A 15,588-nucleotide genomic window follows, 5' to 3' on the forward strand; every position below is an offset into this window, starting at 1 on the left:
TATAAAACAAAATACTTTTTTATTTAGTCCTTACCCTAAATATTGTCATTTGCACAGCCCTATTTGTATGTTTGTTATATATATATATATATATATATATATATATATATATATATATACAYATATATATATATATATATATATATATATATATATATATAAATACGTTTTAGGAATCTGTTAAATCTCTAATTCTGCATTGTTTTACAGGACTGTGAGGAGTCCAAGTTCATCATACTGGGCCAGATTGTTCCTTGTTTTACTCATGAGACTGACACTTGTTTGAAATCTATCGTGGTGCTTTTTGACAACGACAAGAAAAATGTATGTATACCACTTCCACAACTACATCACAGATTAATTTTTAAAAAATATCTTAATGCCTTATCAGCAGCATTGGCTATATTTAAGGCAAAACCTATACTAAATATACAATATATAACGTGTGTTAAGATGGCAGGATGGCTCAGTGGTTAGCACTGTCGCCTCACAGCAAGAAGGTCACTGTTTCGAGATAAGGCTGGGTCAGTTGGCATTTCTGTGTAGAGTTTGCATGTTCTCCCCGTGTTGTTGTGGGTTTCCTCCGGGTGCTCCGGTTTCCCCCACAGTCCAAAGACATGCACTATAAGTGAATTGAATGAACTAATTTGGCCTTAGTGTGTGTATGTGTGTGAGAATGAGTGTGTACGGATGTTTCCCAGTACTTGGTTGTGGCTGGAAGGGCATCTGATGCGTAAAACATATACTGGAATAGTTGGTGGTTCATTCTGCTGTGACAGACCCCTAATAAAAAAGGAACTAAGTCAAAGGAAAATGAATGAATGAGTGAAAAGAGTCAATACAATATACAATCTTTTAGTTTGATTAATGATAACCACCAGGGCTTTACATTAACTTTTTTGATAACCAGCCACAGTGGCGAGTAGTTTTCCAATGTTACTAGCCACTCTGCATTCTCACTAGCCACAATTTTGTTGTTGGGAAAATATTTATATATGCATAAACATGGCTTTGACATGCTAAAATTACTTGATTTAGATTTTGTGTTATGTCCACATGCCTCCTCATTCATTTCACGTTTTGTGTGTCGTGTATGAGCAAATGGGTCATGGTTTCATACTGTTATACTGCAAACAGGTTTTATTTCACATGACTTTTCAGAACTCAAAATTAAGGATTTACCAAATTTATCTTTGACCACACCAAACTAAAATTATTTCTTAGCCACAAATTTTAAATGTGTCAAACAAGCTGAATAAAGCTGTATACTATACTTTTTATTTAACAAAACATTTCTTTTAAAAAACTAAAGAAAAACAATTGACTTTTAATAATAATTATTGTCATGTACCAAAAACAGTAATCTGTCCTCACTAAAGGTCTCTCAGATCACCAGTTAACTACACATAAATGGAGAGTCAATCTCATATTAAAGCAAATGTTGTGAAAAATTATAATTAAACCATATAAACAAAAATAATGGAAGGATGATCGCACGGTTAAGGCCAATTAATAATCTGTTCAGAGCAAAAGCAACCGGTGCTGCTTACAAGAAGACGTATTTGAAGCTCTTGAAAGCAGCAAGACTGTGGGTGCATTAGCATTACTTTTTTGCCTGACTATTTGAAAGAGAACCGATCACAGTTGCGTTCCAGGCACGCGTGCTTCAAGGAAGGAAACTGTCGCGCGCATCACATCAGCTGTTAGCGCATGTGATTATTCTCTCATTGGGTATTCATCTGCTTTCTTCTGCTCGCACGAAGGCAATTTTTTGTTAGTCGTGCTGTTTCTCTATTCTAAGATCACATTTGCACGCATATTGGGTCATTCTTATAGTCGAACCCTGCTTTTAAGAAAACCACAATTTAAAAATTATTTTCAACCAGCCAAAGTGGCTAGTGGGAGTGACTGTCTAACCCACCAAAGCTGAAATCTACCCACATTTGGCGGGTTGGCGGGTGTTAATGTAAAGCCCTGATTACCACAATGCAAATCATATACAGTAGATGTATATTTGACTTTTATCACAAATCATGACTGTGTACCATTTGTTTTCTCAGCCTCTGTTTATTAAAGCTGACGGGACGGTGCAACACAATGCAGAAGTTTCACTTCCTTACATGACAGGTGAGAGAGAGTATAAGCTTTGCGTTTCTTTTCTGTGCTTTAAACCTACACATATGAAGTGTTTTTCAAACTGTATGTCTCTTTTCCAACCAGCTGACTTCACAGTGTTCAGGCCGTCATCTTTTCACGTCATACTTCAGACTGTCTTTGGGCTGCAGGTGCAGGTACAGCTGGTTCCTCTCATGCAGGTGTACATCACTGTGGATCAGAGCTTCCAGGGCAAGACTTGTGGTGAGAACTCTTTCGTAAGAAACAAGTAGTCCACCTGAACTTTAAAATAAACATCGCGATGGCCAATAAATGTGTGCTTCTGCACAGGCCTTTGTGGAAATTTCAACAAAGTGCTGGCTGATGACCTGAAGACCCCTCAGGGGGTGGTGGAGGGTACAGCGGTTTCCTTCGCAAACGCCTGGAAAGCCCAGTCCAACTGCCCTGACCGTTCTGAGAGGATGGATGACCCCTGTTCCTACAGCAGTGATAGCGGTAACAGACGTTTTGCTTCCAAAGTCAATATATCGATCTCAGGACAAATCAGTTTACCAAAACATATCCTCCATAAATTTCTGTTCTCGTTATTAATTAACTATTAACTATGACTGCTTTTTAAAGGACTAAAATTTTACTCCTTTTAGAAGATGTAAAATAAGCCTTTAGAAGGTGTCAGTATACCCATCAGATCATTTACTATTCCCCGCTGAATATGTGAATTTTGGCGTGAGAAGACAGTGTAGCTGTTTTTGTTGCCTGTGGCTTTAAATGCAAATGAGCTGGTTCCCCCCGCCCACCTCTTCCCACATGCATGCCTGTTCCTCTTTCTACGTCATGTCAGATAAACAGTAGTCAGTGACAGATACTAGTGAAACAGATCCAGTTAGTCAATTCGGTGGGCAGGGAAAACCGCACTCCTACTTCACGTTGCGGTGGGCCACAAAATCACTCGGATTTCAAAAATATTTGTTGTGTTTATATTTCTTGTTGGGTTTATATCACTCCAATATGAGTGGACACACTATAACTACACTCAGTTCTGTCCAAACAGCTTCCAAAAGTAGGTGCCCTTTAATAGTTAGTAAATTAGTAGTTGGTTTTGGTATTCGGGAGATTAGGGATGTAGAAATAAATAAACAGCCAATACCTTAATAAAAGCCTGGTATTACGCCACTAGTAATGAATGAGAGTTCTTAATTAAATCAACTGTTACCAAAATGTCCTATTAAGAAATCTCTTTTAATGAACAGAACCACACTGTCACGTCTGCGTGATCAAAACAGGAACAAAAGAAAAAAAGGTGCGGATCCAAGTGCAGATTTAATATTAAATAGTGCGGTAACAGTGAACAAAATCCAAAGTGCAAAGTAACAAAATAACATACAAACAACAAAACAAGAAACTAAAACAGATTAAACACAAACTAGACTTAAGCAAGATACAAGAGCGAGATCAAGAACAACATACCAGAGCTGACAAGATAGACAAACGACGTAGTCACAAACAGAGGTGGAATAGTTGAATATATAGTCCAGGTAATCAACGGAGATTGGAGACAGCTGTGGTTGAAATCAGTGTAGATGACAGACCGGGTGTGTGCACGAAAGAATGTATGGAAATGTAGTCTTTTTGGGCGCTGTAGTTTCACTCAGTGTCCATTGAACTACAGCGCCCTCAGGTGGTCACTGACAGTCACGACACACACAAGGTCTGAAATTGCTGTGTCATACAATATTTCAACGTAACGTGACTTTTTCACCTTTAAATGACTCTTGCTGTACTCTCTGTTTTCCTAAAATACCATGTTTTATGATTTTAGAGCACTTTGCTGAGCACTGGTGTTCCAAGATGAAGGACAAGGAGAGCCTCTTTGCCCAATGTCACGCCACGGTCAATCCAGACAGCTACTACAAAGTCAGTAATTAACTACAAAGTTTGATCTGAAACCATAGCATATAAAGTAATCCGGGGTTATTTTAGTGTTATTCATATCCTGTTGTAGTTTGGTTTTGGTTCAAATTGCTGACTTCTGTAAAGATCTGTTGTCAATTAAATATGGTTTGTCTGATGATGAAAAAATCTCAATTTTGATCTCCTCTGTCTGATAAACAAGACATCGCAAACAGATCACAGTGATTGTTCACACAAAAATAATTTTTGTTTACTATTTACTCCATTAAGTCTGAAGAACATATTTGTTTCTTCACAAAAACAGATTTGATGGTTTCTAACAAAAGAAAAATAAAAAATAAATAAATATATAAATATATATATATATTTCAGAAATTGGTATCAAATCGGCCAATTTTTCCAATTGTAAAATCATGATTGGTGCATCACTATTAGGGAATGTTCTGTATATCCACAATACTCCACGATAAGCAGTGACAACACATGAATGTTTTTTCAGAGATGCAAATACTCCAGCTGTACCTGTGAGAAGAGCGAGGACTGTCTGTGTACGGTTTTCTCCTCATATGCCCGGGCCTGTGCGGCTAAAGGAGTAATCCTCGAAGGCTGGAGAGAAATTGTGTGCGGTAAGATGGCTGAAACCTGTTGATTTGGTGAAAAGTTTGTTAACAAAAATGTGAAATGTTACTGTAAAAGCATTGTGACATTCTGCTTTCTACTGTGATTTAGTCCCAATAATCCCAATTCTATTTTTGTATCTCTACCCCTTCCAATTGGGCCTTGAAACAAAGTGTGAAGGGGAAGTGCTTCAAAAATGTACCCCTAAGAAATGAGACAGCACTACAGCACCTGCACACGTCATCTTATGTCATCGCGATCTATTGTTTCATGTGAGATCGACGATTGTGACTGCTGTAGTGATTCCAGTTGTTTTATTTTTTGGTATTTTTCTTCAGGAAACCACCAGAAGCAATGATATGATGTTATCATAACGATTTAATACGGCAATAAGCTAGTAACTGTACTGTGCATTTTCACCATTGCCATACTTATCTATGTAAACACACAAAACAACATTAACATTGTAGCAGACACTGTAAAAAGCTCATTCCCAGCCACTAGACATTACTGACAGGTATTCCAGTGTCATCGGGTGTCCGAATGTTGTGGGACTATACAGGAGTTATTATTATGGATTATAGATATTAAAATTTAGCGTTTATTTTTTATTTATTTATTTTTTTTACTTTACCGTTTTTTTGGTTTTTTTTTAAATGAAAGTGAAACATGATCGCAGTTATGATTTTATTAAAACATATGTTTGTTTGTAGTAAAAATTCTTAATAATGACAAAAAAAAACTAATTTGTGCGTCTCCCGACTTGTGTGTGCAGCCATGCTGCTGTTGTAGATGGTGTATTCTGGGAAATTTTGTACACTTTGGTTTTGTGTGGTTTTGTGGTGTTTTTAAAGTGTGGTCCCGAAAAATCTCAGTTTCAAGGGGTATCTTTCCCTTGGCCCTACGCCTTCAAGCTAAAGAGAATTGGGACAATTGGTTAAGGAGAAGGGCTAAGGGGTAGAATTGAGATTGGGCCTGATTTAGACAACACTAATTTGTTACTCATAGATGTAAATAAGTTGGTCTTCTTGATTCTGTGGTAACGGTCGTGAAATGTTTACAGTTTACGTTTAATTTTATGTTGAAAAATGCTCAAGGGTGAGATTGTCATATTTTAGGATCAAAAGTTTTGAATTACTTATTAAATGCTTATTTTGGATTTCTTCCCACAGACAAGTATATAAAGGATTGCCCAGCCTCACAGAGCTACTCCTATGAGCTGCAGAGCTGTCAGCGCACCTGTGTTTCTCTCGCCTCGGAGCGCCAGAGCTGCAATGTTGACTTCGTTCCTGTTGACGGATGCGCATGCCCAGATGGACTGTACCAAGATGAGAATAATCTTTGTGTACCTATGGAAAAATGTCCATGTTACCATAACGGGCAGAAGATCCATCCTGGAAAGTCTCTCACTATTAGGGACGAACACTGGTAAGATCAGTAGAAGCATTTTAGATATATTACTATTACAAGCGGTGTATATATATATATATATATATATATATATATATATATATATATATATATATATATATATATATAATTACAAGCTATGAAATGTATAGAGTTTGATGTTATTTCTCTGTCCAGTGTTTGCATGAATGGAAAATTCCACTGTCGATCCTGGAAAACCCAAATTCTGGGTATGGAAAATCACTTTTATGTTCTCCATAGGTTATAATAGAATACTTTTGGTTTAACAATTTGCATCTGATGTCTTTTGCAGGATGTCCCTCTCCGAAGGTGTTCTTCAATTGCAGTACAGCAGGCCCAGAAGAATATGGCTTGGAATGTGCAAAGACTTGCTCGCATCAAGAAGTTGACTGTGTGAGTTCATATTGTCTGTTATGGCTTTTTAGTGTGGGTAACAACATTGTGCTTGTACATGATGCATTTGCTTCCCTTTTTCTAGTTCTCTCTAGACTGTCAGTCTGGCTGCCAGTGTCCTTTTGGTCTACTGGATGATGGCAGAGGACACTGCGTTCAACCGTACAACTGCCCATGTAAACATGATGGACAGTATTATGCACCAGGATCTGTGATTGTTAAAGATTGTAATAAATGGTGCGTATTGTTTTTATTTTTTATAAGTATACTTATAAAATACTCATACTGTTTATTTTAAAGTTAAAGTTTTAGGGCCCTATCATAAAACAAGCGCAATAAGGCGCAAGGCGAGTAGGGTGCAATTTGTTGCTATTTTTAGACCAGCACAAATGTAATTTTCACATTTTGCGTCACGTTATTTAAATAGCAGAGCCATTTGCGCCACTTTGTGGACTCATGGCTGTGCTGGTCTATTAAGGTGGTGTGTTAAGGTGCATCGTTGTCGCGTTGCTATTTTGAGGAACTGAAACAGACCACGTATTGACCAACTAAATGCTGGTTTAAAGTCCAGCATAGAGGGCGTTAGTTATGCGCCTATGCGGGTTCAAGTGCGTACACACTGCTTAATACACACAGGATGTACAGCAATACACAAATATCTTTACATATGAAAAAATTTATTATTAAAATGTTACAAAAAATTATAATTTTCTTAGTAGGAATATTTAATATATGCATATTTATATTGGTTTTAATAAAAACAAATTTATATTTATCCGCCTGTCGGGTTTTGGAGACATTACCATATTGGCATAAGAATAAGACGTGTGTTTGAATATACACAATATAATAGTGTGTTTTGGTTTAACAGTTTTTTGACCACACTTCATTTGCTGAAAATTAGACCAGAATTTAGAAACAGTTTTGAAAAAATCTTTGGGCTTTACAAACTAAATTAAATATGTAGGCTAATGGATGTCTTCAGTGGAGTGAGTTTCCACTGTTTCCTTACTCTACAAAGTAAAGGAGTAAAGTAAAGAGGCCGAATAGAGGAGGCTCATTCTTTATCCTCATGCTGTAGATGCTCCGTTTATCTGTTTTCTTGCTAGTAAAGTATTCAGTTTTTCCTCTTACAAATGCTCCATGGCGTGAGCAACTGAATCTTATAGAGATTGAGAGATGAGACTTTTATTGGTCAAATGCACGTTATACTCAAAACACAGCCATAACACATTAAGAGAATGAGCACAACCCTGTTAGACCATGCGCCAAGGCACAGACCCTATTTTTCTGTCCTTAAAATAGCAAGAGTGAATTCGGACACCCTTAATGCTTTTGCGCCATGCGCTTTAGACTTTGCGCCTAGATCTTTAAAATAGAGCCCTTAGTATTTCATATTTTTTAGTCCTTGTCATATTAGTTTTTTTGGTATTTTTTTTTAGTTATTTAAAATTAGACCATATGAAAACATCAAATATTGTGGCTAGTTGAAATAAAATGTAAATTTTTCATCATTTGTAAAATTACATATTATTTGTTATTTGAAGTCTTTTTTTGTAATTCAGATTTTATTTCCAAAATGAATATATACTTTTTTTTTTTTTTTACAGTTAGATAGAAAAGTACTTTTAACAGCTATTATATATCCCCCATCCCCCCACCCTGTTAAATGCACATCAGGAAACACAGGATAACTGTAGTTTTGACCAAACAAGTGAATAAATTACATTAAATTTGACTTTCATAGTATCAGAAGAGGGTTAAGTGTCTAAGATTTCTTTGATGTCGCAAATATAGATTTTCTACACCACAAAATATAACGTTTAGCATGGTTAATCCATGCTGATGACAGTTCAATTGCAGCATTTCCAATAGTGAATGCAACCAGTGCTTAACAAAGAGATCATGATGGGGTTACCACCTCTGTACCAACATTTTTTCTGTTGGCAGTTGAGGCAGCTAACCAAAATTTATGGATCTTTGCATTTAAAGGAAACAGAGATATTATTCAACAATAACAATGTTTTTAAGTCATTAAGTGACTACAATAATTAGTTTTATTTATAAAATAACAACCCTGGATAAAATGTTTTATAAAAATAAAAACTCTGACCACTAGATGAATGCACTACTTCACCTTTCATTGCCTATAGTACAAAACTGTGGAATAAAACAAGATGTGCGTCTACTTTAATATTTACAGCATTTGTCGACGGGGAAATTGGTTATGCTCACAAAAGAAGTGTCCAGGAATCTGCACAATTTATGGCAGCGGACATTATAAAACATTCGATCAGCAAAGATTCGGCTTCAGGGGAGACTGCAGTTATATAGCAGCTCAGGTAAGTGCACAAAGTAGTATTGCGTCACTATTTAAATAACATTAAATGTACTTCAGGAGGCAAAGGGTCAAATTCTCTTGTTTTGCAGAACAAGTGTGGAAATAAAACTGGTAATTTTCACGTGGTCACCGAAAATATGCCTTGCGGAACAACAGGAACTACTTGCTCAAAGGCTGTTGGGATCCTTTTGGGGGTAAGGCCGAATGTGTGGGTCTCTTGCCACTATGGTTTTATCTTTAATGGTACATTTAGAGTAAATATAAAAATAAAACACCAAAGCAGTCACATTAATATGCTGTAATACTATGATCATTTTAAATGTAAACGGTTAACGTTTCCACGGTCTTCCACCAGGGGTGCCCAAACTCAGTCCTGGAGGGAACTTGGAATTTGCTCCAGCCCCAATTAGACACACCTGAACCAGCTAATCAAGCTCTTTGTATGTATACTAGAAACGTCCAGGCAGGTGTGTTGAAGGAAGTTGGAGCTAAACTATGCAGGACACCAGCCCTCCAGGACTGAGTTTGGGCACCCCTGGTGTTTCACTATTTAAAATTTGAAATATATAAAGTGTATGTCAGTCAGTGTATGCTATTGACCTTATTCTAAAATGCGGAAGTGCGCCTGTTTTCGCGATTGTCTTAGAACTTCCGATTCAGTCGCCTATGGGAGAAATGACTAGGAATAATAAACGGCAAAAAACGGTCAAACTACTTGCTCTACAAACAAATGTTTGCATGACTATACAGACCAGGTAGAATAATATAACAAGAAAATATCAAATTGCAACATCAAGCAGCGTAATGAGCAGTTTTTAATGTCTAAAAATGAATGGAAGTGAATGAGACCGGAAGTCTCGAGCCAAAAAGATTCAAATGGCAGCGCCCACTCTTCGGCGGAGAATAAGGTCAATACAGTTTCCTTACTAATATGCCATACAGTAAAATTGTAGTTTTTCTTCTCACTTCTCAACCACACAGAGGACTTGGCTGCTGCTTTCTGATGGGACTGTAACAGCCACTGATGTCGGAACTGGTCCGAATATCAAGTACAATGAGAGAAACGTTGGCATGTACCTTGTCATTGATGCTGCCATTGGACTGACAGTGTTGTGGGATCGCAAAACCACTGTCCGGATCATTCTGCAACCTCAGCACATGGTGAATTTACATCACAATCTACAATGTTTTTACCTGACACTTCTGCACAAATTACAAGTCCAACAGTCATTGGAACGTAATGCAACCTGAACATGCTGTTGTATTTTTATAGGATGATGTTTGTGGCTTGTGTGGAAATTTCAATGGAAATGGAAAAGATGATTTTACCACTCAAGGAAACTTACCAACTACAAACATAATGGAGTTTGTCGACAGCTGGAAAGTGTTAAGCACTTGCCCTGATGCACAACCAGATTTTGACCCATGCTCTCAAACTCCTAACCGAGAAACATGGGCAAAAATACAGTGTAGCATCATAAAGGAAGTTACATTTAAAGACTGCCATAGCAAGGTATAGATGGAGCCTTTTGGGTTAATACAAAAATGGCCTGTAATGTGGTATGAGAATCAAGCTAAATATTTCTTAAGTAAGTAAAGGTTTGTTCCTACAGGTGGATCCAAATCCATATTATGAGAACTGTGTGAAGGACTCATGTTCATGCGACACTGGTGGAGATTGCGAATGCTTCTGTACGGCTGTCGCAGCTTATGCTCAAGCCTGCAATGAGGCCGGTGTTTGTGTTGTCTGGAGAACTCCTGAGATCTGCCGTAAGGATCTTTAATTCTAGTGCAGATCTAGATTTTCAGCCAAGCATGAGTGCTTCTTTCTTTTAACAAATTACTGTAATTTTAATACATTTGGTTTAGTTTGTTTGATCATTTTTAAACTTGCATCCATGTTTCCCTGTCAGCTGTGTACTGTGACTACTACAATGAACCAGGAGAATGCACATGGCATTACAGTCCTTGTCATACACCTTGCTATAAAACATGTCTCAACCCTGATGGTATCTGCAACAACACTTTACCCAACCTGGAAGGTGAGCTGCCGTTTAGTGTACACTTGATTATTTTTTAAAATTTGAATGTACAGTGCTAAACAGAATAGATATGAGGAAACCATTATGAACAGCATTTTTGCTGAATTTTGTTATTGTTTCTTTGTAAAATTATTAAGCTTGAAAGTCATTAATTAAATGAGAGGATGATCCACCAATCAACCTCTACTGACATACAATATATATTTTACAGGATGTTATCCAGAATGTCCAGAGGATAAGCCTATATTTGATGAAAAAAATCAGATCTGTGTAGAAGAGTGTCCTACGCCACCTCCACCAACAACAACACCAGAACCTACCACAACTACCCCAATACCAACAACTACCACAAAACCACCTACAACAACACCAGTACCTACCACAACTACCCCAGTACCAACAACTACTACAATACCACCTACAACAACACCAGTACCTACCACAACTACCCCAGTTCCAACAACTACCACAATACCACCTACAACAACACCAGTACCTACTACAACTACCCCTGTACCACCTACAACAACACCAGTACCTACTACAACTACCCCGGTACCACCTACAACAACACCAGTACCTACTACAACTACCCCGGTACCACCTACAACAACACCAGTACCTACTACAACTACCCCTGTACCACCTACAACAACACCAGTACCTACTACAACTACCCCTGTACCACCTACAACAACACCAGTACCTACTACAACTACCCCTGTACCACCTACAACAACACCAGTACCTACTACAACTACCCCGGTACCACCTACAACAACACCAGTACCCACAACAACTACCCCAATACCAACAACTACCACATTACCACCAACAACAACACCAGTACCCACCACAACTACGCCTATACCCTCTACATCACCTTGTATAATATGTGAATGGTCTGACTGGTTTAATGTGTATAATCCTGCAACAGGAGGATGGAATGACGAAGAGACCTATAAAAATATTGCAGCCAGTGGAGGACAGATCTGTGAACAGCCAGAAGATATTGAATGTAGGGGTGTAGAGGCCAAACCTGGCATGAGTTTTGAAGATTATATTCATGAAACAAAACAAGTTGTACAGTGCAATGTTTCTTATGGATTGGTGTGTAAAAAGGATGAACAGAAATTCCGCCCCTTTAAATGTTTTGACTATGAAATAAGAGTTTACTGCTGTTACGATTGTGGATCAACAACAACAGAATTTACAACATCACCTACCCCTATACCAACAACTACCACACAGCCACCTACAACAACACCAGGACCTACCACAACTACCCCTGTACCGACAACTACCACAAAGCCGCCTACAACTACCCCAATACCGACAACTACCACAAAGCCACCTACAACAACACCAGAACCTACCACAACTACCCCTGTACCGACAACTACCACAGAGCCACCTACAACAACACCAGAGCCTCCCACAACTACCCCTGTACCGACAACTACCACCGAGTCACCACCAACAACAACACCAGAACCCACCATAACTACCCCTGTACCAACAACTACCACAGAGCCACCTACAACAACACCAGAGCCTACCACAACTACCCCTGTACCGACAACTACCACCGAGTCACCACCAACAACAACACCAGAGCCTACCACTACTACCCCTGTACCGACAACTACCACAGAGCCACCAACAACAACACCAGAAACCACCACAACTACCCCTGTACCGACGACTACCACAGAGCCACCTACAACAACACAAGTGCTTACCACAACTACCCCTGTGCCGACAACTACCACAGAGCCACCAACAACAACACCAGAACCTCCCACAACTACCCCTGTACCAACAACTACAACAGAGGCAACTACAACAACACCAGAACCTACCACAACTACACCTGTACCGACAACTACCACAGAGTCACCACCAACAACAACACCAGAGCCTCCCACAACTACCCCTGTACCGACAACTACCACAGAGCCACCAACAACAACACCAGAACCTACCACAACTACCCCTGTACCGACAACTACCACAGAGCCACCTACAACAACACCAGAACCTACCACAACTACCCCTGTACCGACAACTACCACAGAGCCACCAACAACAACACCAGAACCCACCACAACTACCCCTGTACCGACAACTACCACAGAGCCACCTACAACAACACCAGTGCTTACCACAACTACCCCTGTGCCGACAACTACCACAGAGCCACCTACAACAACACCAGAGCCTCCCACAACTACCCCTTTACCGACAACTACCACAGAGTCACCACCAACAACAACACTAGAGCCTCCCACAACTACCCCTGTACCGACAACTACCACAGAGCCACCAACAACAACACTAGAACCTACCACAACTACGCCTGTACCGACAACTACAACAGAGCCACCTACAACAACACCAGAACCTACCACAACTACCCCTGTACCGACAACTACCACAGAGTCACCACCAACAACAACACCAGAGCCTCCCACAACTACCCCTGTACCGACAACTACCACAGAGCCACCTACAACAACACCAGAACCTACCACAACTACGCCTGTACCGACAACTACAACAGAGCCACCTACAACAACACCAGAACCTACCACAACTACCCCTGTAACGACAACTACCACAGAGTCACCACCAACAACAACACTAGAGCCTCCCACAACTACCCCTGTACCGACAACTACCACAGAGCCACCAACAACAACACCAGAACCTACCACAACTACGCCTGTACCGACAACTACAACAGAGCCACCTACAACAACAACACCAGAGCCTCCCACAACTACCCCTGTACCGACAACTACCACAGAGCCACCTACAACAACACCAGAACCTACCACAACTACGCCTGTACCGACAACTACAACAGAGCCACCTACAACAACACCAGAACCTACCACAACTACCCCTGTAACGACAACTACCACAGAGTCACCACCAACAACAACACCAGAGCCTCCCACAACTACCCCTGTACCAACAACTACCACAGAGTCACCAACAACAACACCAGAACCCACCACAACTACCCCTGTACCAACAACTACCACAGAGCCACCTACAACAACACCAGAGCCTACCACAACTACCCCTGTACCGACAACTACCACAGAGCCACCAACAACAACACCAGAACCTCCCACAACTACCCCTGTACCGACAACTACTACAGAGCCACCTACAACAACACCAAAACCTACCACAACCACTCCTGTGCCAACAACTACTACAAAGTCACCACCAACAACAACACCAGAACCCACCACAACTACCCCTGTACCGACGACTACCACAGAGCCACCAACAACAACACTAGAACCTCCCACAACTACCCCTGTACCGACAACTACCACAGAGCCACCAACAACAACACCAGAACCTACCACATCTACTCCTGTACCAACGACTACCACAAAGCCACCTACAACAACTCCAGAACCTCCCACAACTACCCCTGTACTGACAACTACCACAGAGCCACCAACAACAACACCAGAACCTACCACAACTACCCCTGTACCGACGACTACCACAGAGCCACCTACAACAACACCAGAACCTACCACAACTACCCCTGTACCGACAACTACCACAGAGCCACCTACAACTACACCAGAACCTCCCACAACTACACCGGTACCTACAACTACCACAGAGTCACCAACAACAACACCAGAACCTACCACAACCACTCCTGTACCAACAACTACCACAAAGCCACCTACAACAACACTAGAACCTACCACAACTACCCCAATACCGACAACTACCACAGAGTTACCAACAACAACACCAGAACCTCCCACAACTACCCCTGTACCGACTACTACCACAGAGCCACCTACAATAACACCAGAACCTTCCACATCATCTACGCTGTCAACACCACCCCCTGGATCAACACGTGAAACAATAAGTCCTGTAACAGGAACAACAACACCATCTATATCAAAACCGGTTGTTATAGATACAGCAACAACAGAATCACCTACTTCGACCCTTATACCAACAACTACCACAAAGCCTACTACAACAGAATCAACCACATCACCTGTGCCAACAACTACCACAAAGCCCACTACAACAGAATCAACCACATCACCTGTGACAACTACCACAAAGCCCACTACAACAGAATCAACCACATCACCTGTGCCAACAACTACCACAAAGCCCACTACAACAGAATCAACCACATCACCTGTGCCAACAACTACCACAAAGCCTACTACAACAGAATCAACCACATCACCTGTGACAACTACCACAAAGCCCACTACAACAGAATCAACCACATCACCTGTGCCAACAACTACTACAATGTTTCCTACAACAACACCAGGGACCACCACTTCACCTACCCCTACACCAACTCCACACTACGACTGCCCTGAATGGGACAAAAACGTACGACTTTATATTCTTTCTTTTAAATTGTAACATTTTAGTGCTGTAACTACTTTTATCAGTATCTATGATGCTATTTAAATATTCTCAGAATTAACATGAGATATTGCTGAATATTTTACTAATTTCTTCATCACCAGACTAATGAGACCTTCATCTTGTGTAACTGCACTATGGCAAGATGCATAGAAGACAACATCATCGAAATTATTCCATTTGAATGCCCTCCACTTCAGAACATTACCTGTGAAAATGGCAAAAATCCAGTGCTTGTCTATGATGAGCACTACTGTTGCCAGTATTACACATGTGACTGTAAGTAAACCAATC

General features: G+C 40.2%; 1 protein-coding gene across 1 annotated transcript in view; it reads left to right on the forward strand.

Moving 5' to 3' along the window:
• Window positions 1-15,588, forward strand: part of muc2.1 (mucin 2.1) — a 35,477-nt gene that overhangs the window by 11,712 nt on the left and 8,177 nt on the right. Inside the window, exons 10-27 of the mRNA XM_073942803.1 lie at window positions 211-324; window positions 2,061-2,127; window positions 2,221-2,358; window positions 2,446-2,610; window positions 3,935-4,029; window positions 4,526-4,652; window positions 5,817-6,072; window positions 6,232-6,284; window positions 6,368-6,468; window positions 6,554-6,705; window positions 8,672-8,810; window positions 8,899-9,003; window positions 9,791-9,970; window positions 10,083-10,322; window positions 10,423-10,579; window positions 10,723-10,851; window positions 11,063-15,258; window positions 15,399-15,573. Of these exons, the coding sequence (XP_073798904.1) occupies window positions 211-324; window positions 2,061-2,127; window positions 2,221-2,358; window positions 2,446-2,610; window positions 3,935-4,029; window positions 4,526-4,652; window positions 5,817-6,072; window positions 6,232-6,284; window positions 6,368-6,468; window positions 6,554-6,705; window positions 8,672-8,810; window positions 8,899-9,003; window positions 9,791-9,970; window positions 10,083-10,322; window positions 10,423-10,579; window positions 10,723-10,851; window positions 11,063-15,258; window positions 15,399-15,573 (6,589 nt within the window). The remainder of the gene's footprint in view (window positions 1-210; window positions 325-2,060; window positions 2,128-2,220; window positions 2,359-2,445; window positions 2,611-3,934; window positions 4,030-4,525; window positions 4,653-5,816; window positions 6,073-6,231; window positions 6,285-6,367; window positions 6,469-6,553; window positions 6,706-8,671; window positions 8,811-8,898; window positions 9,004-9,790; window positions 9,971-10,082; window positions 10,323-10,422; window positions 10,580-10,722; window positions 10,852-11,062; window positions 15,259-15,398; window positions 15,574-15,588) is intronic.

This window comes from Danio rerio, chromosome 25 (genome assembly GCF_049306965.1).
Source record: "Danio rerio strain Tuebingen ecotype United States chromosome 25, GRCz12tu, whole genome shotgun sequence".
Classification (NCBI taxonomy): Eukaryota; Metazoa; Chordata; class Actinopteri; order Cypriniformes; family Danionidae; genus Danio; species Danio rerio.